Genomic DNA, 22,280 nt, shown 5'->3' on the forward strand with positions numbered 1-22,280 from the left:
AGTGTCTTCCTATGGTCTGTAATGCGGGGCGGACTGACTGACTCAGCAGTGGAAAACTTGTTGAAAGAAAATGGCTCTGATCATAGCCTCATACAATCTGAAAGCTGCTTCTCTGGGACCAAAGGAGCTGCCTCTGGGCATTTGAGTGTTTTCTGCTTCATATTCAGCGCCTAGAAGCGCTGGCTGTAAATCCCTGTCTGGTCTCGGAGCATTTCAGAAGTGAGTGGGTGGATTCTACAATAGCAGGCTGCTTTTTTGCTTTTTTTTTTTTTTTTTTTTTTTTTTTTTTTTTTTTTTGCTTCACCGTCTTTCTTAAAGCTGACTAACCAATTTAACTTTCTTTTCACAAACATCGGCCTCTCGCTCTTCCCCCGCCCCAGCCTGTCCCCGCGGACCCAAGATCCTCTGTTCCTTGTACGCAAGCCAAGTACTTTGGGGACAAAAGCATCATTGTATGTTTGGTTACATTGTCATGTCTCTGTCCTCGTTTTTTAACTGCTAGAATAGGAATTCCTTTGTAATCAGTATGTGTTTCTTCTCTCTTCTCCCTTGTCCTCATTATCCTACCTCATTTTCTGTCTGTGTGCTAGAAAGGAATACATTTATCGTGTGTCTCAATGTCCTGTAACATTTGTTCTTTTGAGGTTGCCTGTGGTTGTTTTGGGCAACTGGCTGTTAATTCTTCCTTGTCAGCAGGTGGAGACAAATTCTATTTTGAATGGCTTCCTGGGGAAAGGGCCTTGGGGTTAAATTATGATTTAGCTGAAAGGGTGGAAGCTTCTTCAGTTCAAGCCTAATAACAAGTATTGGGGTATATTTGGGAGTTCAGGTGCATATGTCTGCAACCATTTGCACTCATAAATGATGTTTCCTTTTCCTTTTATGTCATAAACTGTGGGCGCTGATGCCAAGGTAGGAATTGCTTTGGTCAGATGGTTTCTGTTTTGGTGTTGTGGGTTTTTGGGTTTTTTCCCCTTCCTCCTAGGTCTCTACTGGGAGAATGCGAGAAGCCATTCGCTTTTGGTTTAATGTGTCCACAACAAACAAAATCTGAAGTGAGGTTAGCTACTTTTTTGACTTTTTGCAACTGGGCATGCTTCATGTCATTGTGGGTACAGATGGGACAAATAGGGCTTGTCAGGCAAGAAAACGATACTTCTGTCACGGTCAGAACAGATATATTGTGCACTAGCACTGTTACAGAGCTCACGCTAACAACAAGCAGATCTGCAAGGGCCATCATCTGGCTTAATTCTTAAAGCAAAATTAGCATTGTTTTATCACTTTTTTTTTTTTAATGTACACAATGTTTTTAAATCTCCATCCTAACTACTCTTAGTCATAGCGGTATCTTTACTTGAATTATTCTTACTGCTCCTCTTCAAAATACCAGGTCTTTCTAGCCTGAAACTACGTATTTCCAGAGCTCCTGAACTGCTGCTGTGGTACAAGTCATGTTCTCGTCTCTTCAGGGCTGATGGGGCTATTTACTCTGAACTCCAAAGCCTGTTTGCAGTTAGGGCAACTGTACTGAGTTATTCACACATGCAGCCAGACTAGCTTCTGACTTGTGCTTGCAGATATCCACCCTTCTTCATACAGAAAAGAGCATGGCCATCCAAGGAGGCTGCAAAAGGCACCTGTTTTAATGCAGTTGTTCTTGATATACAGAATATATTCATTATGCATCACTAGAGTATCAATTTAAATATAATTGTTATTATTGATGTATTATTATTATTATTATTGATGTTCACTTCACTGTTGAAAGAATTTCTAATGTTTTAATGGCTCAGTCAGCATTAATGGGACGTAGTGGTTCCTGAGAGGGAAGTAAGGGGCTTGCAAATGTAGACAAAAACTTACTACTGTGTCCATAGCTATTTTTAGATCTGTGCACAGGGAATTGTATGGAACACTTCCAGTAATACTTCAAATACTAAGAGCCTCTGAAGCATTGGATGTGGGAACACTCTGGAAAATATTTTCAAGACCCCTTCTTTTGTATCGATTCACCATTCTCTGGGTGTTTTGAGGTTTAGAGTTTTAGGGATATTTGTAATAGGACGCGAGTCACTCCCCTATGAGTTAACTATGTGGGTGTTTTTTTTTCTCTAAGCAGACACTTGAAATAAATCAAAGTGGTTAAATTATGCCTGCCAGAACAGATAGGGTGCTCAAAATGTTTCATAGTGAACAGCCTGCTCAGTGCACTAGTATAGCTTTGTTGCTGCATCCTCCTTGTGCAAGGAGCTGATGTCTTCAAAGCCTCGTAGGGCGCCAGCTGTGCGGTTTTGGCAGTATGGAGGTGAGGCACTAGTCATTTGCACTAATTCTTGACTCAGAGTGGACAAACTGTTGCTTAAATACCTTTATTTTGTTACAGAAATACTAGGTATGGCAGTAATGTAAGATGTTCAGGAGTTAGGCTATGTATCGGCTGCTGGAGCACGTGGAGGTCACAAGCCAAGTGAGTTGAGTAACTGGGCAGCAGAGTACTGGCTTGACATGAGGAGGAAGTGACTTTTGCAGTGGCATGTTAAATAAAATCTACAGGAGTGGGCTCTATTTTGTCAGCATTGTCCAGTGCACTTCAATAGAGATTTCTTGAATCCTGTAGTAAAAAGTTTCCAACTGATCATTTGTCTTTAAGATGCAAGGGCAGAAACATGCTTTGAAGGTTAACTCTGCTCTGAGTATTTTACTCTTCTTTCACCATGTATGCCACCACACTGAAGTACTTGCGCCTGGTATTGACATGATGCACTTGCTGATGCGCTTCCTCTTGAGGAAATACCGTATGTCAAATCCAATCCAGCTTATACCGTTGGCCGTAACTCAACATGAGCTCCTCTTTTTGCAAACTACTGTTTGAGCTTACACAAGAGACTCTGAATGTTGCTTATTCTGTAAGGGTGATATTTTAATTTTTTTTTTTTTTTCCAGAGCTGTGAAACTTCCATATTTCATCACTGAAATCCATGGGGGCTTGACCAGTGCTGGTGAGATGTACAAAGGAAATAGCCACACTGTTCAAAGTGCCAGCATGGGAACTCTTGTTACCATTTAATGCCCATGATGGGGACTAGGTGGCAACTCTTTGCCAAGTTACTTTTGAGCATTGCTTGAGTATTCCTAGTTTGCAGAAATTATTGCTGGGGAAGCTATGTGGTTTTTTTTTTCTTTTCTAGATCTGGATGGGACATACCACTCTGACTCAGAATTTTTTTTTAAAAAACAATGAATTGACAGTAGGGCTACAAACTAGAAACTCATGTTTGCTGTTGCTGAGCCTTGATATGCTGTAATTACACAGTGTTAGTGCTGAAAGTCAAGTACATCTTGTATCTAACAGTGTTATATGAATGAATTTTTTTTTAAAGCTAACTGTGAAGCTGTGGATGGTAGATAGGCCTATTTACCTAAATAGGTAAATATTTGAATTTAGCTGTTACGCTTAAGGAATGATAGTGCTGTATGACCTAAGCCTTCCCTTAAATTTGCCACTTGCTTGTAGTTATAAAAATAACAGTGGTAGTCTGTTATAATTTTAATTTTGTTATGTTAGAATTTTGAAACAGTGGCTTAATCTGACACAAGGTGTCACATTAACTTAAGATTGTTAACTTGCAGACTTTATGCAGCTTGAATAATACCCTGCTCTGGACTCATGTAGCAGGGTGAGTTAGGGAAATGTTTCTCTTCAGTTAAACATCTAAGCAAGGTTTTATGCCGGCATCATGGCAATTAAGTGCCAGAGGTCCAGATTTAAATTCTTAGTTCTGTCCTCTAATTCCAACACCTCAAAAGTTTATGGTCAAGTTATGGAGTTTGACTCATCTTTGTACAGCAAAAGGAGTTAATTGCTTGTTTAAGTGTAATACTGCAAAGCATTGTGGCTGGTCTGTAGTAGGAAGGATTAGCAGTTGGAGTCCTGGCTTCTAATCCTGTCTCTGAGACCAAATAGGAAAATATTTTTCAGATCAAAGTCTCAAGTAAGAACTCTCAAACAAAAGTGGCATTTTGTTAAAGGAGGTGAGCGTTAGTGAATTATAGTTTGAGTTTTATTAAAAATTGAGAGGTAACATAAAGCAAAATGCAGTTGGAAACCTTTCCACAAAATTGAGTGGATATTGGCTAATACTGTATAGTTTGTCAGTTTGCATCTACAAGAGCTAAATACTCAGTTTCCTATTATATTTGCAGTATTCTAAAAATAAACGCTTAAGTGAGATATGTTAATAGGCCTGCTGCCACCAGAACTCCTCCTCGAGCAGCATGGTGTTTGGCTGTACTGGCACTAGTGTGTCTTGACAGTCACCGAGATCCAAATTCAGGACTGAATTTGGAGCTGGAGGAGGAGGCCGAGTTGAGGATGCCTTCACAACTTGATCATCACAGTTTTGCTTTAAGGGCCCCTGAGCAAGAGGTGAGGAGAACTTGCATTTAAAGTAGGCTGGATTCAAAACCATTTAGAGAATCAAAGGTCATAAATCATTTTTACACTGCAAATGACTTTGAATTCTAGCAAAATCTGCTTGTGCAATATCTTTTCTCAATGACGGAAGCCATTCTCTCAAGCAGAACCATCCATAGAAAGCTGTGTGATGGGTAAGAAGGGTTATTAGCTGTTCTTACATACTTTCTGCTGTTGGAGGGAAAGAACAAGCACTAAAAAGGTCATGAATTATGACCTTTTCAAAATAGTGCAAACGAAAAAGTGTTGGAGAATAACAATTTGTTACATACCTACCTGAAGTCGCGACCAAGGATTAAAGCCCTCTGTACTGAATGCTCTGTGGGAAAATAAAAGAATTCCTGCCATGAATTGCTTCTGGCCTTAGGTTATGACAAAATTCAACAGCTGGATGAAATGTAGCCTGCATGGAATTGGGAGGATAAGTTGGAAAGTAATGAGCAGATCATACATAATAAATAAGTGGATAACAAGAAATTGATATGCGTACCATATGGGAACTGAGACAGACGCTGAATAAGAAGAGCTGTGCTACTGGCTGTTTTGGTACTCTGTGTAGTGAATCCCCAGCACTCTACAATTTTTCAATTTTTCCTTTTTTTTTTTTTTTACTCCCCATTTAAAGATGAAAAAGTTTGGGCAAAATCGCCTCTAAAGTCTGTAAAATGTGCAGTGCAATAAACCGCTTCATTAATGCCTTGCTGTCTATGGATATCAAAAGGTTGAAATTCAGACTTTGTGTGGTCCTACTTTAACTTTTAGGTTCTTGGAGGTAGATTAAAAAGCCATGTATTTTTATGGTACTGTGCAGGCTGCCTGTAAGAGTTCTTGCTTTTAGCCCTTGGATGCCGATAAATCTTGACTGTATTTCTGGTGTGGTTAGGTGAACAAGAGAAACAACTTCACAGATACAGCTCCCATGTTGAAAATGCTTTATGAGAATTTGCATCTTAATGATTGCCATTTTTGTAGTTAGAAGATTTATTTTTACTCATTTGTATTTTACTAAGTGTCGTTACCTCTTAGTGCTTGAGCCCAGTAGAGAACTATCTGGGTATCCCAAAAGATTTACAGCATAGACACTGCACTCATCCTCGCCTCCCTCTATATGTGTGTGGTAGCAGCTATAATCTGATGTCTTACCTTCAGCAATAGCACTGAAACACAAAATCTACTGTTCTTAGACTGGAAAAGTCCTTTTGGCTCCCAACTCTTGAGAATAAATGCCACCCTGCTTCTGGAAAGAAGCTTTAATTTTATTATGCATAAAATAATTAGAATAAATACCCACTATGTCTGTCTTTTGCAGAATTGTTGTTCTAAGCCCTAATTAGTGCTACTCTAAATCTTGCAGGACTGTATTGAATATAAGGATTTGTTCAGAGCGAGTACAGCTGTAATTAATCTTTGCATTCCCATCAAGAAATGCTGGCACATGCTGTGAGAAACAAGGAAGGAAACTTTCAGTTCAGGCTGTCTGAGCCAGTACCCAACTGCAGCTAAAAACCACTGGAGTAATCTCTTTATCCTTTCCTAGTGTGCAGGAAGGTTCTGGGCAGAAACAAATCCAACCCAGTGAGCAGCCTTTAGCTTTTGATTATGGTGTTTAATTTCCATATTCAGAAGATTTCTAATGGATCTCAGTAATTCAAGAGACTTCAAAATTGGCAACCAGTATTTCCGTAGAGATTCCCAGTAATGAGAATGTATTCCAGAAATCTGAGCAAGTTAAGTACTTTTAAAGGTGCTCTCTTTATATGACTAAGGGAGTCTAATAAAGAGTTCCTACTGAAATTCGATGGAAACAGGAGAGCACTCATCTATGAAGCAATGAGCATATGCATAGGTTACAGGTGTGGTAGCACGAGGACAACTTTTATTCTGGTTGCAGCAAAATACCTACATTATGCAGAGACATATACGTTAATATTTGTGTTACACTGAAGTCTAGAAACAATCAAAGGAAACTATTTCTAGTGGAAGGCTCCACTTGTCAGACTAATTTCAACCCTTCAATCTCAAAGATACAGCTGAAATGGAGACTGTTATTTTTGTATTCCCATGATACAGGTTTTAGAAGTTTTTGATGTCTTAAAGCTACACGCGCCTCTTCAAGAGGCAACGAGGACTGGCGTAGCCGTGTAAAAGAAGGGAGGGCTGCTGCTTCTTCCTGTGTGCTATATTAGCGGTTTTCTGACCCTATGGCTGGTTTCAGGAAATCAGGCAGGAAAAAAAGGCACTGCAAAAGAAGGTGAATGGTTTTGTTAAGCCCATCTCCCTGACGTGGCTCACGCTGTGCTCAGAAGAGCTGTGCTGATGATGCACTTCAGAAAGTTCTAGTTTTACAAGTCAGCCTTTTGCACTTCGTTTGTATGTTCTCTGTAGTAATTCAGCTTTTTTCATGTTGATTCTGGACCTCATCCTCTCTGCCTAGAATCAGGACGGCAAGCAAGGGTGATCTCTGTGTCTTTCAAAATTATCTAAAATGTTCCCTTGAGGAAAAATAGTTAAAGGTTAAGGCTTGGCTTCTTCAAAAGGGGCCACTGAATTTAATAGGAAAATGGGTAATGAATGCTTTCAAGCGTTCCTGAATATCCTAGTTTACAGTAAGCTGTGTAAGAGCAAGAAAAAGTAATAAGCACAGATCAACAAGTAAGCAAAACATTAAAAACTAGGTATGTTCTTATGAGGAAGTCTTACTGGTATATCTCCTAGATTTTTATACTTAAAAGATATATTTGAAGTTGTTCTTAACTTGACACACTGACAGTGAATTATGTTTAATGAGCCTATGTTCCTGAAAAGACAGACCTGGAAAAGGAAAATGCAGGTAGGCTAGGTAGTGATATCTTGCTCTGTTGTCTATGTTGTACTCTTGCTAGCTATCCAAATCTTGATCCTTTTGCAGTGGCTTCTTGAAAAGATTCTAATTTTCTTTAACCTACTTTTCTTCTGTTATCTTCTCTTGCTCCTGCTGTCTCCCTGACAGACCTACTTTGGCTTAAAACATCGAGTGTTGTACTCAACGTGTTGTGCAAGGATAGAGCTTAACTTGTGTGGCAGTTCTGCGATAATCACAGTGGGCGATAGGAAATGGTGGTTTAGGGAGTTCTGCTTTGCACTGTGCTCTTGCTTATGTTGGCACAACTGCTTTTTGGAAGCTCTGCTGTAAATTGGGAACTCATCTGAGGCAGAGTGCAACCCTGTGACTGACTGTAAGGGCAGCTGAGGTAGTGATATGCTGTGGCGTTGGTGAAGGAACAAGCAGCTGGCATCGCAAGTGATCTCAAGTCACCATAACCTGGTGCTCGCCAAGGAATGATGGCAATGTCTTTATCTCACTGATCCTGCATCCAGGCAATGATTCCTTTCCTTTATAAGTCTTTGGTGCTTAATTAAGATGGCTGTACCTCGAGGATGTTGCTTAGTTTTAAAAATGTTTGCGTTCCAAGTTATTGGAGTATTGGAAGTATTTGCATACTGTTCAAAGTCAAGGCTCTTTTTCACAGGTATTGAGTGTAGAGGAGGAGATGGTGAGCAGAGGGAGAGAAGAAACGCAGTATTTGACTTCTCAGTTTATGTGAAATGATAGCTGTGCAACAGTGGAGGTTTTCATAGGTCAGATGACTTAGGGACACATCTGAACACGATACTGTTCCAGAAAATCTCTGGAGGTTCCATGCTGCCACAAACCGACCAGCTGGTAATTGAACACTAATGGAAGGAGCAGATCTCTTACGTTGTCTGCTCAAAGGAGAAGAGTAAGGTTAGCTCAGTGTTAGCTCTCCTTCTCCTGTTTCTGAACTTGTGCTAGCTGAGAAGGCTTTCCTGTTACAAAGGCAGAAGGCAGCACAGTCTCCACCTTCTCATTAGTTTGCAGCTATACTTAAAGCAGCTCTGTGGAGTAAACCTATTTTGCTCTATTATTGGCTTAGTATTTGGAGGAGGGGAGGAAAACTTCTTGGAAACATCATGCAAGATTTTCTGTTTGAGAAAGTGGAAAACATGTTGCTCTGAGAAGTAATTTATTGACACCTTTCAAATGTCTCCTCTGTATACAACACAGATTCCTGCAGTTCAGACTGTGGCAGACTTGTGCTTCACTTGGCTTTACTCCTGAACAAACTGTTGGTGTTTGTCCTTAGAAGGTCTGCTCTCCACCCCACCCCCCAAAGCCTCTTAATTTGACTTGCTTTCCTTGATATTCACTTAACTCTACTTTGGAAAACTCAGTAAAATCTCAACTGAAAAAATGGTGGTTTACTGGTGGAACTCTTTCCCATTTAACTGCATCTCTGAATTCTGCGTATTTTAGACTTTGATCCGTCTAGTCTTATTCTGGTCAGAGCACAGCACTGAATCAGTGCTGATGTTAGATGTGGATTTATTGGGCAGCAGGCAAAAGAACCGCCTACTATATCCTCATTTTTTGTCATGCATTGTAGATTGCAAGGAGTTCAGATGGCCATCCACGTGGCTGGACTGTTTCCCCCTCTGCAGTTCAGTAGGATGTGACTGGGGTTTTAATTAGGATTTTTTTTTTTTTATAGACCAGTCTGCTCAACAGCTTGTAAAGTTTGTTAAACCCACCTCAGTTTCCACTGTGACTTGATTAATTTACATGTATAGATGAGGCCTTAAGGGTAGAAGCCAAGTCACTTACTTCAAATTGCTTATTTCATCTTTAGATTTGTCAGATGCTTACGGTACTTTATTGGTATAAAGCAAATGAATGTGAGAGTGAATAAAAACAAAGCATTCCATTTTGGTACAAGGCGTCATCATTACTTGTGGACTTTTTTCCTCCACAGTAAGTTGTTTCTAATAAGCCTGAAGTTCACAGTAGTAGCTTTAAAATGAATGAGAACTATGTCAAAGAATTTGAGTGTAGATGCACATGAAAATAGGAAGGAGCTGCACATTAATACAGCTGTCGTTTGTGTCATCTCACCTCGTGAGCCTTCACTCAGGGATGTTTGATCCTTTAGTGAATCGGTACCTGAGCAGCTTTAATTTTCAGCTCAGGTAAGTCCATTCCAATTTCGGTTTCATAAGTGAAAGTAATGATGTGAGTTGCATGGTAGGATGGATTGGAGTGAAAAATGCAGGAAAAGCAATCCTGGATGTTTTGAAAGAGAAGAAATTCTGAAATTAAAAAGCTTAGACTACTTGAAGTCTTCATATTAATATTTGGAATAATTGATACGTCATGACTGGATGTCAATAAATGTTTTGAGATAACGACTATAAATCAGATCACAAAGAAAACTTGTCTTCATTGTGAATGGAAACTGAAGTGTATTTCAGATCACCAAAGGTTGTTTGAGGTTTGGTGTTGCTCATCCGCTGGACAGAACACGTGTTATTGTCACTGGCACTGGAGCAGGAGAGACAAGGTTATAGAGAGGGCAGTCACTTCTTGTGTGAAACCCTCTCTCACAGACTCAAAGTACAGCTGTGAGCTAATGAAATAAGTGTTCTTGACGTATGACATAAGAACTTGATCACTAGTGATCTAGGCCATTTACGGGTGCGTGCAAAGTCATACCAGTGCAATACCAGTCTCAGTGTAAGTGGGTGAACATGAGATGTTGAGTAGCTTCGCAAACAGAGAGCATGCTACTGTTTGTCCTGGAATTCCACTGATTTGACAAGTCAGTGGGAAAGCAAGCATAGTAACGCTGGCAGAAACAGTGCACTTCATAGTTCAAACTTGGTCAGTCTTAGAATTAACAAATACCAAGCTATTACTGAAAAATGAGAAATTTTTTTTTCTAGGACAAATGATTTCTGAAAATCAGACATGGAAACTGGCTTGAGGAGTCCCTCAAACTTGCAAGCCTTGTGTTCTCTGTAGTTGAGTCTGCTGAGAGCAGAGGTAATGGGTATGGTGAAAAACTTCAGATTAACTTAAGCAAGGTGGAAGATACTTTTTTCTGCACTCTATTGCCTCCACACTTGGTTTTGTAGGAATCAAACTGTTAAATAACACACCTGAGTGCAATTAAGACTTACCTTGCATTTTACCTCAGTCTAATTTCCACCTGAAACCTAACTTTCACATACCGAGCAGCTTTCTGAATCTTGCAAGACCATCATCTTAGTCTGCATTGCACCTAAAAATGTCTTAGTTGTATAGATACAGACAAAATGAGAAAATCTTTTTTAAAAAATAAATTGTGAGGGATAATTACTCTTTCCAATCCTTACAGTCGTCTTTACAACAGACGTAGACAAATTTCAGTAAAACTTGCGTGATGTTTACACAGAAAGTGGAGCATTAGGGCACTCTGCAACAAATGCTTTGGTGCAGAAGGGGAGTAGGAAGCATCGTTCTGTGCGATACTCAAGGTTATGCCTGTTGTAAATGCATTCAAGTTGCTTAGCTTTCCAGCTGGCCACTTGCCATGGAAAAGTCCAAGCTCAGTGTTCTCTCATGGCTGGTGTTAGCTGTTTTTCAGCCCACGAGATCTAAGATAATTATTTCCCATCCCTTGATCTGATAAGATTTGAAAGGGAAGCTCACTGGTAAACTTGTGATTTAGTCTTGATCAGATAGTCAGCATGCTGACTGGATTAATTCATAAGGTAATTTTTTTTTCTTTTGTCAGTGTCTAATCTAGTTCTGCAGATGTCTTCTGTAAACAAAGCAAGTTTTAGGTTTGCATACTGAGCTGCTGAAAACAAAGCCTTGGACTAGGGTCACATAATAAGGTGATTGTGCATCATTCCTGGTGACTTATAAAAACATCCAGTTGCTTCTAAATACTACTGCTTTAGTTGGAAATGCCCTTTTTTGTGCATGGCAGCTGCCCACTGAGAATAAATGGGATAATTTGCTAGTGATTGGCTGGAATCTTGGATCCATCCTTCCATTTACAGCTCGGGACTTTCTTTTAAGTGTGGCAAGATTACTGCTTTCAGTTGCCTTCTCTTGTGCGTTTCAGCCGGCTGTGCTTGGAATAAGAAGTTGAGCTGGCATGCGCTAGTTGAGCTTCACCGAGAACCTCCGGTGTTTGAGATGAAAGGGTTCTGGCAGCAATTTCAGACAATGTATTCACTTAGACAGTTGGCAGGGAAACAGGAAGGAATCCTTTCATGGGATGCTTATGACTAGGTCTGTCGTCCACTCGTGCCAGGAGGAGTGTGTGTGAGCTGGGCACGCTGCTGATGTTGGATACAGTGATCAGACTTTTTTTGTTGTTTAAACGTAACTCTGATTCTTCCACATAAATTGGGTATATATTCCCTTGCCTCTACTCCTTGAATCTTGCTAGCTGCTTGTCAGTGAAGACTAGGAAATGCTAAATCGCTGTAGCTGATGTGCAAGTCTGATTAAGGATTTTCCTAGGACTTAAAAAAAAAAAAAAAAAAAACAAAAACAAACACAACAACAATAATTTAACCCTTTTCTATTGTGCTGTGCATTTGTTTGTGTGCGCTTGTGTTTTGTTTATAGCCAGAACTGTATTCTCTGCTGTTTGCACCTGCTTTTCTTACATTCATTCAAATCTGTGAAGCAGGAATAGCAGTGGTGAGGACACAGTAAGTAGGAGTAAAATCAAAATGATGGACATTCCTGTTAATGTTTCTTGAAGCTTATACTGCAGGATGAGCCTGCTTTCATTTATTAACAGAAAATTCCCTTCCTCCTTGAGGCACTGTTGCTGGTGTGCATATTTGAGACAAATGGACAGAATTGTTAACATAGTACCAAGAGTAATTTATCTCTTCTACATCCTGTTGATGTTGAAACACCTAGAATTTAAGGAAAAAATGTAACCTTTTTTTTTCCTTGCAGCACTTTCCGAAAGAGTTGCTGTATTTAATTGCTGGGAAAAGCTAATGCGTGTAGGAGTTGCCCTGCACCCTGAGAAATCTGCTCCTGTTAAGAGTGTTTCTTAGCTGTAAGACTAAAATTTCACTTGGTCGTAGGAATCCACAAATCTTATAACTGATGTGGGAGTTAGATTAACCTAGACTTTTGGGGGGAAATTAAATAAATATTTATCACCTTTTTTTATGCATGTGCTGTCAAGCATGCAGTTTGGCCAGTGTGCCATGTGGGGTGAGTATATAGAAAGCCACCCTGACTTGGACAAACAGATCTTTGCATTGTCTGTTTTTACTGAGCTGACAAATAATGAATTTTTTAAAATATTTTTGAACTTTAACATTTGATACCTACACTGTACAACTAGGCAGGAGAAAGAAGAGGTAGCTTTTAGACGAAGCTTGGAACCAAATGGTACCTTTTTTTTTTTTTTTTTTTTCCAGTTGGTATGTTTGTAGGGTCCAGATAGCAGCAACTTGGATAAGCACTGGAGTTGCTGGAGGGGAGCCAGTAGCTCAGTGTGTTGTTAAGGAGGAAGTTAAACAACACTAGAGAGATTTGATAGTTAGAATTCTGTATGGCTTAAATACAGAGAAGTGGTTAGTCTCTGCCTTGGAACTGGTGATTGAATGAAAAATTAATGTTTGTCTTGTGTCAATAAATTTCAGTGCCCAGACAGGATGTAGAATATCTGTAGAACAGAATTATGGCGTAGAACGGGTATCAGCATTTCAGGGCAATTTAGGATACTTCAGCATCCTTCTGAGTGAATGCTTAACGAGCACAGACTTGCTTATCTCCTTGGAAAATAATACTTAATTTATCAGCTGTCACAGAGAAGAGAACACACTTTCAGCTGTAGTAAATCCATGCCCTGTTACCAGTGAGGCTGAATAGAAGTGCAGATTTAGAAGTTCTCTGTTGGAAGAGCCTGCAGGCTCGTGGAGGGAGGGTTGTTTGCTAACAGTTGTGCCTCATGAGAATTTTAACCCTGGGCCTTCAGGGTTTTGAAGGACTACTACTTCCCTTGGACGAAACTAGGATGCAGAACCTGGAGCCGTGTCTGCGTGTTCACTACCAAAGGTTATGTGAATTACGGCAGCAGGATGTTGCCCCGCTTGTTATGTCCAGCAAGTCTCACCAAGAAAACTGTTTCCTGTGTCTCTTTGCTGCAGAGGTTTTGGGTTTTAATCTCGGTACCCAAAAACACAGCAGATCTAACGCAGTCTCCAATGTTGGATATCTCGTTTTTATAAACATTTGAAATTGTAACAATCAAACCACTTACAATCCACAGGTGATGGACATCCCAGGAAACTTGGAAAAAATGAGATCTCGGTATTTGTCAGAAAAACAAAGATTTTACTTAAAATTTAGCATTGCAAATTAATACTAGCATTGCATTCTGTCAGTCCTAAAGGAACAGTACCTTATATAAAGGCCAACTTTGGATGAAATTATGTGTCAGTGCTTTCAGTCCATCATATTCATGTATTTGAGATCTCTGAGGTTAAAGGCAGAGAGATTCCCAAACTTGTTTCTGGACTCTCCTGGATTTCCTCTGTATTTCTCAGCCCTGCTGTGGAATGAGTGGAGGGTGGGACACAAACACCACTGTTCTTTTATTCAGATCACCATTGCTTTCACCTTGCAGATTCCGTGGCTGGCTGTGGTAGTTACTTACAGTATCCATTTCTCTGTGTGTTTGGCTGTATTTGTGGGAATCTTGGTAGATCTGTATTATATGCTTCCTCGAAGTATAATGTTTCCTTCCTGTGTGGTTTAATTCATCATCTGAAACAAGCTAAGACTGGCAGGTCTACCTTAAATTGTGCGCTCTAAATTTAGCAGCTAGAGACAGAATGATCAGGAAGGGCTAAATTAATATTATGTCAGAAAGGCCTTGGGACAAGGAAAGGAAAAAAAGCCAATTTGGAACAAAAAGTCCCCTTTCAAGTCTTTTAGTTCAGAGCAGAATGTAGAGGAACTGCTTTTCAGAAGGAAAAGTTTGAAGTGAGCCTGTATTTTAGGGAACTGGACAATAGGACGTTTCTTTCTAATTTTTGATCTAACCAACTGTCACTTTGAATAACTGGCTGAGGGCTGAAGTGACACATTGATAAATTCTAGCCTTGCAGAACATTTCTTCTTATTACTGAGTTTCTGTGGCTATCTTAAGGCAATCTACATACAATCTGTTGTGCATTTATTTTTATGAATTGAATTCTGCTGGAGAACTCTGCCCAAATGTCTTCTGCTTGCTTTTTGCGATGAGGCTACCAATGGCAGAAGAATTGATGCCAGGTTAGTTATCATATTCCTTTAGGGATATTTCTTATGTGCTATGAACATAGCCTCAAGAGACAGAGATGTTGAATTCAATTCGTTATTTTCATGGCAATTTATTTGGTGCTAATCATAAGATGACATTCATATAATACAAAATATATAGAATAAATTGGAATAAATATTTCTTGTTAATTTTCTGTCTTTTGCCCCTTGAGAATGCTGTGTTGGAAATAATCTAGGGTAGAAAAGAAGAACTTCAGAGGGCTATTTCAGGAAGCAAGAGTATATGTTTACATTGTACCTTTCCTCCCTTTCTCCTCCACCAGTCAGTTTTCAAGCCAGTTGTACTGTTTTCTCTGGCTTCACCAAACTTGATACTGCAGATAGGGCAGTTTAAAAATAAATAAATAATATTTAAAAAAAAAAAAACCCCAAAAAACAACAAACCAATAGTGATGCTGCATTGTGGAACTTGTGGGCTCGTTTTAGGCCTTCTGTTTGTGTTTCTTGATTCCCCCGGTTCCCAGATGTGCAGTGACTCATCCTGCTGAACAATGGGAACAGCATCTCTTATTCCTTCACTTGGTCCCAGTTGGCAAAACTGTTATTCAGAGGATACGTATTGCAGAGGGAGAAGAGATTAGCAGTGAGAGAATGAATCATCCAAGAGCTTGTGGTAACTCTTCTGTGGTGAGCAAGAAGTTAAGGAAGACTCACGGTCTATGCTGTGCTCTTGTGTACTAAAAAGGAATATCTGAATTGTGTAAAATTCATAACTTGAAGGTCATTCTTCCCTCCCCCACCGCCGGCCCAGAAAACACAGGGCAGGGATGAGAGACAGCACTTTGACATCTTGGTTTATTATCAAGGAGAGGAGGGAGGGGGGAAGAAATAGCTAGCTGGTTTGTATCAACAGTGAAGTTAGATGATGGTCATCTCAGGCTTTGATAGAACTTTCAAAATGTGAAATATACTAATAGATTATCTGTTAAAAATGAAAATTAAAAAGTCAGTACAGACATGCTTCACTGACATACCTTACTGCGGCTCTGACAGAATGGTGTGCCAGTACCGTGCTGACTTAAAATCTGAAAGATGTTATTTCATTTCACAATCTTACCTATGAATATTTTTTTAAAAGGAAATAGTGTACTCACAGGGAAATACAAGAAGATTTGGGTCTCTTTAAGTCTGAAAATACAGGAGCTCAGCTATCTTCCATGAATGTAGTTGATCTGGGGAAGTTTCCTGAGCTGCCACAGTTTTTCTTGACACACCAGCCTGTAAAAGGTTGACACATCGGACCTGGACCTTTTTTGTTTGGTTTGTTTTGTTTGGTTTTTTTTAAGTGAACACACCATGATGTGATTATCTTTAGATATTTAAATATGGTATAAATAGTATAAATAGCTTTGGCTTCCATTTCTATGTTGCTGCTTGCAAGCATAGTCAAAACAGATTGCTGTGTTCAAAAAGCTACTGAACTTTTTTTCACTAGAACTGTTAAAGTAGTACTATTGAAATTGTCAATCTGTGCAAAGTTATTTTTAGTATCTGATGAATCAATTGCAGATATTTGCTGCTGCTTCTGTAGGAAGTCATGCTAGTGAACCAGAAATAACTGGCTAAAATCTGGAGAAGGAGAGCATTTGAAGTGCTAAGCCAGTTTTGAATGTAGCGGAATAGCTAGGTGACTGGAGAAACACGAAGAATTTGTGCTGAGAAACCCCAACTAGCTTGTTTATGGTCAGTGTCTTCAAGAGAGGAAAAAAAAATAGTTCAGCATGACAAGGGCAGCTTTTTTTGAGCTTTTCTTAACTTCAGACCCTCTGGAGCTTGTGAGGGATTTGTTGTTTTGACTGGAAACAGATATTTTGACTTAAGTACCTGATGTCTTTGAATTCTGTGCTACAAGAAAATATTCAGATATCTTTGGATCTGTCAGACCATGCATATGGTATTCAAACCTGTTTCAGCAACCTGACTTGGCTACCCAGCTATCCAAGTGTTTTGCAATTACTCCTTAAAATTTCCCAGAATTAATTATTTGGCTTAATTGCAATGTTACGAAGAGCTGTATGAGAAACTAGACCTCGCTGGTTTCCCTAAATCACTGCAGAATTGAACGTGTTTGGGTTTTTTGGTGGTTTTTTTTTTTTTTTATTCATCAGTTTATTTTCTTACCTCATTTTATTGTGCAAAATGCTGAACAGATTGATGCGTGGGGCAGGAAACAGGGGAGGCAGGAGTTGTAAATCAGGTGAACTTGCTTGTGTGTCCCAGCAGTTTACACGCATACAGCTGTTTCCTGCTCCGGCGTGGGAGGGTGTACAGACGCGGCGAGGACTCTTACAGCAACTGGGTAGGAAATAGGAACAAGCTGTATCAGAGACAGCCTGTTTGCAGCCTTGCTGCACATCTAAAGGCATTGTGTAGGACAAAGCTCGATAGATAGAGAAGGGCTCTTTTGTAGTTTCAGTGACCTTTTTCTTTTTGGGCTCTCCCATCTCCTGAATATGACTAATGCTGTACAGGAAAACCTTTTTCTCTTATTCATGCAGTCTGTGATACCTCTTCTGATCCAACGGAGTGCCAAAAAACACAGGAAATTACTTTCACCTTATGAAAATTCATGATTGTAAGGAAGCTCTTAAAGCAATTGTTCTTTGGAAACTTCCCCCCAAAAGTCTTTTTTTTTTTTTTTTTTTGTGCTAGTGATCCACTGTAAATCTTTTGTGATACATAGTAGCTTTTTGCAAATACATGTTCTCTCTCCTTTATGAGAAAACACTTCCAGTTTTAAATGTTGGGAAATAATAAGCTACAGCTCCTTTTTGTCTGTGCCTTAAGCTGAAGGTGTGTACCTGTGCAGTACACTGAGTCCTCTGGTCTCCAGTCTGATTCTTCAGAATGAACTCTGGTGTCAGCATCTGTTTGCACTTGCACCAGAGAGGAATAATTCTATTTTGTTGTCTCAAGCCTATGATGTAGAGGAGAATGTATGGCTCAAGAACTTACATTGCTGTTGAATCTGAGATGATATTTTTAGACTTTTCTCATTTTGAATTGGTGAGGGCACCTACCGTCAGTTTGGTTATTATGGACACAGCCCTGATTTGTGATATAGATACATGTCTTGCTGCCTAAAAATATTAAAAGGCAGCAGGGTTTTCCATTTCAGCATTTTTATGACATGGCTACAACTGCAAGACATGTGTCCTAAACAATGAAGAATGTTTTCTTACTAAACAGATCATCTTCATCTGAAGAACTGAAAGGGAAGTGTTTGAAGGAGAATGGGCTTCTGCCAAAGGTAGTTTCACTCCAGAAGTAAAATCTCCATCTATATGGAAACAATCTTACTGCTTCTAATAAGTATGTGCAGGGCTTCTTCTGTCTACTACTGTGAAGTGGCACTTGATATGTGTGTGATACACGGGCAAGCTTGTTTAAAAAAAATTATTAAAAAACCAAAACCCAACAACCTCTTATGCATTTTCACACAATAATAAATTTTCTTTGTAAACATTGCCTATTTTCTTCTCAATATAACTGCTAAAGGATTTTGTACAAGATCAGCAAATCCATTATTAAAACCCTTGAGCCTAAAAGGGAAACTTTGTAGCAGAGTCTTTCAGAATGCTCCTTCCCCCCCCACCCCCCTTTTACAAGCAAGTCTAGCCGAAATTATCGCAAGTTGTGGGTGACTTAAATCTTTCACTTTTCTAAAGATATGCCAACCAGTCTAGGATATGCTTTTGTTCACTGCTATGAATTTTAAACAAAATACATTGGTTTCTAATAAATGCGTTTCATTTTTACTCCCACTCAGTGTCAATTGACTGTAATCATCATACAAGGAGAAAAAAAACGTAATTCTTTAAGCCAAAGCAAAGGGCTGGCTTTAATAACACTCCATTGTGAAGATTTACTAGATAGATCTGAGCATTTATTCAGTTCTCTACTCAACTTTGATTTTTCTAGAACTTGGCAGAGAATTGCTCTGAGAAGAAATCCTGCCTTACCTGCGTGTCAGTACTGTATTATGGCAGCTCCACGTCACTGTCCGCATTTGATGTAAATTCATCTGTGTAGTACTTCTATTGTTCCAGCTCCTGCAGCACATCCAGATGTTGTCCAAGCTTCCACTTGTGATATTTCTCTGTTAGACCTCAGTGCGTGTTGGAAAGGCTATATAGTTCAGCTGGATGTGCAGTCCTAGAAACAAGCTTAGTTCCCACCTCTTTCCTTTTCCACAGGGTGAATCGGTGAAATACTTCCTGGATAACCTGGATCGGATCGGTCAGCTGGTAAGATGTACCTTCTCTTTCTGAACTAAAAGAGCTCAGAGAGATAATGGAAGCCTGGGTGGGCTATGATTAATGTTTTCTTATTGTTTGGGTTTTTGTTTGTTTTTTTTTTTTAAATAATAAGGCATTAAATAACTTCAGTGTTCTTTACTCTATGAATAGTGAACTCCAGCCTTGTGAAACTGAAACTTAGTATTTGCTGAATCTTTTTTGACCGACAACAAATATTGCTTATGGAAGTTGTATTTACGCATGTATTTTCTTTTGTGAGTCCTTCTACATAGTCTCTAGATCTCGTTCACTTTTCATCATGGATGACTGGTGCTACTTAAGGTAGCAGAATGAAACCTTACCAAATAAAAAAAAAAAAAAAATACTAGCACTTGTAGGATTCAAAATCAGTAATGAAAACATCTGTCAGGAGACTTGGAGGAGAAAGAAGGGAGACGATTTTTTCCTAAGTAGTAACAGTGATAAGCTTCTGAAGAGCAAATCTTTCTACAGTAGTGGGCTGGGCCAGAGCCTGCGGTAGAACATGTTGCTGTGCTCACTGGTCATGCACTGCGAACCTGGAAGAAGTATCTCCACTAAAGTTTGCAAGATGTCCTTTGTAAGAGTAATGAACTGTGAAAAACTAGATTTCATTTTAAAAATCCTTTCAGGGATGATTTGGAGATCTGCTTTGCTGAACACTACCTAAATGACAATAATGCTGTGGCTAAGAATCTCGTAATGATAAAATAGACTTCAGCCTGAAAATGGAAGGCTTGAAGGATAAAAATGTGAGCAAGTGAATTGATCTTATATTTTTATTTTCATCTGTCTTGGGATCTTCTGGTAGGTGTGTACCAACGTGTTGAGATAAATGGTCAACAGTCCATATTCATTTCTTCACTCAACAATGAAAAAAACCCATGGCTTTTGTTGATTTTCTTTTTGCCCATTGCTTCAATATTCTGTCATTAGTTAGCATTTTTGAAGGACTTTCCTGACGCTTTTCTCCTTTCTTTTACAGAATTATTTCCCCAGCAAACAAGATATTTTGCTGGCTAGAAAAGCCACCAAGGGGATAGTAGAGCATGATTTCATCATTAAAAAAATACCTTTCAAGATGGTGGATGTAGGTGGACAGAGATCTCAGCGTCAAAAGTGGTTCCAGTGCTTTGATGGAATAACTTCAATTTTGTTCATGGTCTCCTCCAGTGAATACGATCAGGTTCTCATGGAAGACAGGCGCACAAATAGACTTGTGGAGTCCATGAATATCTTTGAGACAATAGTCAATAACAAGCTTTTCTTTAATGTTTCTATTATCCTATTCCTCAACAAGATGGATCTTCTTGTAGAAAAGGTAAAGACTGTCAGCATTAAGAAGTATTTCTCGGACTTCAAAGGCGACCCTCACAGGCTAGAAGATGTTCAGCGGTATCTGGTGCAGTGCTTTGACAGAAAGAGGAGAAACCGTAGTAAGCCGCTCTTCCATCACTTCACCACTGCCATAGACACTGAAAACATCCGCTTTGTGTTTCACGCCGTGAAGGACACAATCCTTCAAGAGAATCTGAAGGATATTATGTTGCAGTGAAGGAGAGCAGCCCATGTGCTGCTAAAATTTCCCAGAGGGTTAGATCAAAGTTTTTATCCTTTATGGCCCTTGCATGCGGTGTAGGACCCATGCTAATTACTTGGCTCAGGAATGCTGTAAACTAGCCAGTCCAAACAGAGGAGCTATAGCCGAAGGAGTCAAACGTTGATGTTAGCTACTGAATCATTTGGACTAGAAACACTACTGAAACATGGCCATTGTAGGTTCTGTACCTAGTTTGGAATGCTGAATAACACAACCACGTTCTGCTGCCTTAGAAAAAAAAAAAAAATCTCTGACAAACCATGTATGGAAAACACATTGTTTTAAATGAATATGCTCATTCTTCAGAGACACTAGTCATACAAACTGCCTTTTTTTGTAGGTTGGAGGTGCTGAATTGATCAAGCTAATCTAAACGTAATGCAATTGGTAGCTGTAGTGGAGAACATTAATGGAAGTTCCGTTCTTAACCCTTAAGAATATAACCAGATCTTGTGTGCATGTTCAGCTTTGCCAAGGGTCTGGAATCCACTTATCCATGTGGATGCACAGCTCTTACCTGAAGGTTTTGCATGAGGGTCTTGAGGCAAAAGTCTGAAACCGTGTAAGGAAACTCATGTTGGAGTAAATTGGATGGGAAGCTAAGGTCTCGCTGATACGGAGAAGGGGTTATTTTGCACTAAGTGTAAAGGATATTACATCATGGGGAAACCGATTTCCTTGGTGAGGCAGCCTGTGCTAGAGCACCTGGCCGTGTATCTGCACAGTGGGTGCTCGAGTGAGATGTGCTTCATGGACAATTCAGCACTGTTCTCACACCCACAGCTGGCAGTAGTTGTGAAGGCTCAGTACCTCGTGTGACAGGGCTTTATCTATATTCCAAAGCTGGAAAGCTGATTCAGCTCTTAAGCGAAGGTTTTGGTAGTACGGCAGCTGCTTGATTCGTTCCCGAAAGCTGACCTTAGAGGAAGACTGAACACCCTAGAGATCCCACTTTTACAGCTGCACTGATGCGTTTGGACAGCAAGACCTTGCTGTAAAATTAGCCTTTTATCTGTGTCTTAACGGGATCTTTAGCGTACAGTAATGCACATGTCATTCTGAGTACAGTCAAGTTCGGAGTTGCCCATTTTGGGCAATGGTTTGTGTGTAAAACTACAAGAAGCTATGAATAATGTCGATATGAACTGTTCATTTCCTAGCTCTCTCAATCTGTGTAACTATCAGGTGCCTTCTTTGTGTACAGACATATCTGATCTTTTCTACTACAGTGGGCTACATGAACAAACTGAAGATCTGCCTTTTATATCAACATTGTAGCGCTATCCTTTAGGTCATTTTCAAACATAGTTTACTGTGCAATTTTTGTCATAGTTTTTATCCAAGAATAAAACCTGAAGGGCTCTTTCTCCCCGTAAAAAGTCAGCAGATTCCCTGGAGTTCTTATTCCCTTTGAGCCTGGAACGGCATGTCAAAACAAGCAACGTTTTACTTCAGCTGGTAATCCCATGGGAAATGTGGTAAGAAAAAAGTCCTGTTCTGTTGTGCTTTCATGTTAATTTGGATAAAATCTGGAGTCTTTCTTCCCCTCTGAAGCTTGCAGATGTTCATATCAGTATTTTTGTGTAGTTTCCTAATGTAGCAGTCTTTTGGCTTTCTTTCTGCAGGCTTCAGAGTGGAAACGATGTGGCTATTTCAGCACTATGTAACGCGCACGGTTTTGAGGTTAAGAAGCAAGTGAAAAGTTGCAGATGGGAAAATCTAACTTAAATTTCAGCAAAC

General features: G+C 39.6%; 1 protein-coding gene across 1 annotated transcript in view; it reads left to right on the forward strand.

Annotated features, from left to right (window-relative positions):
* The window catches only part of GNA12 (G protein subunit alpha 12), a 37,971-nt gene extending 16,046 nt beyond the window's left edge, over positions 1-21,925 (forward strand). Inside the window, exons 3-4 of the mRNA XM_086759335.1 lie at positions 18,860-18,910; positions 19,926-21,925. Of these exons, the coding sequence (XP_086615461.1) occupies positions 18,860-18,910; positions 19,926-20,495 (621 nt within the window). The 3' untranslated portion in view covers positions 20,496-21,925. The remainder of the gene's footprint in view (positions 1-18,859; positions 18,911-19,925) is intronic.
* The last annotated feature ends 355 nt before the right edge of the window (positions 21,926-22,280 follow it).

The sequence above is a fragment of the Chlamydotis macqueenii genome, chromosome 15 (genome assembly GCF_036417535.1).
Source record: "Chlamydotis macqueenii isolate bChlMac1 chromosome 15, bChlMac1.mat, whole genome shotgun sequence".
NCBI classification, from domain to species: Eukaryota; Metazoa; Chordata; class Aves; order Otidiformes; family Otididae; genus Chlamydotis; species Chlamydotis macqueenii.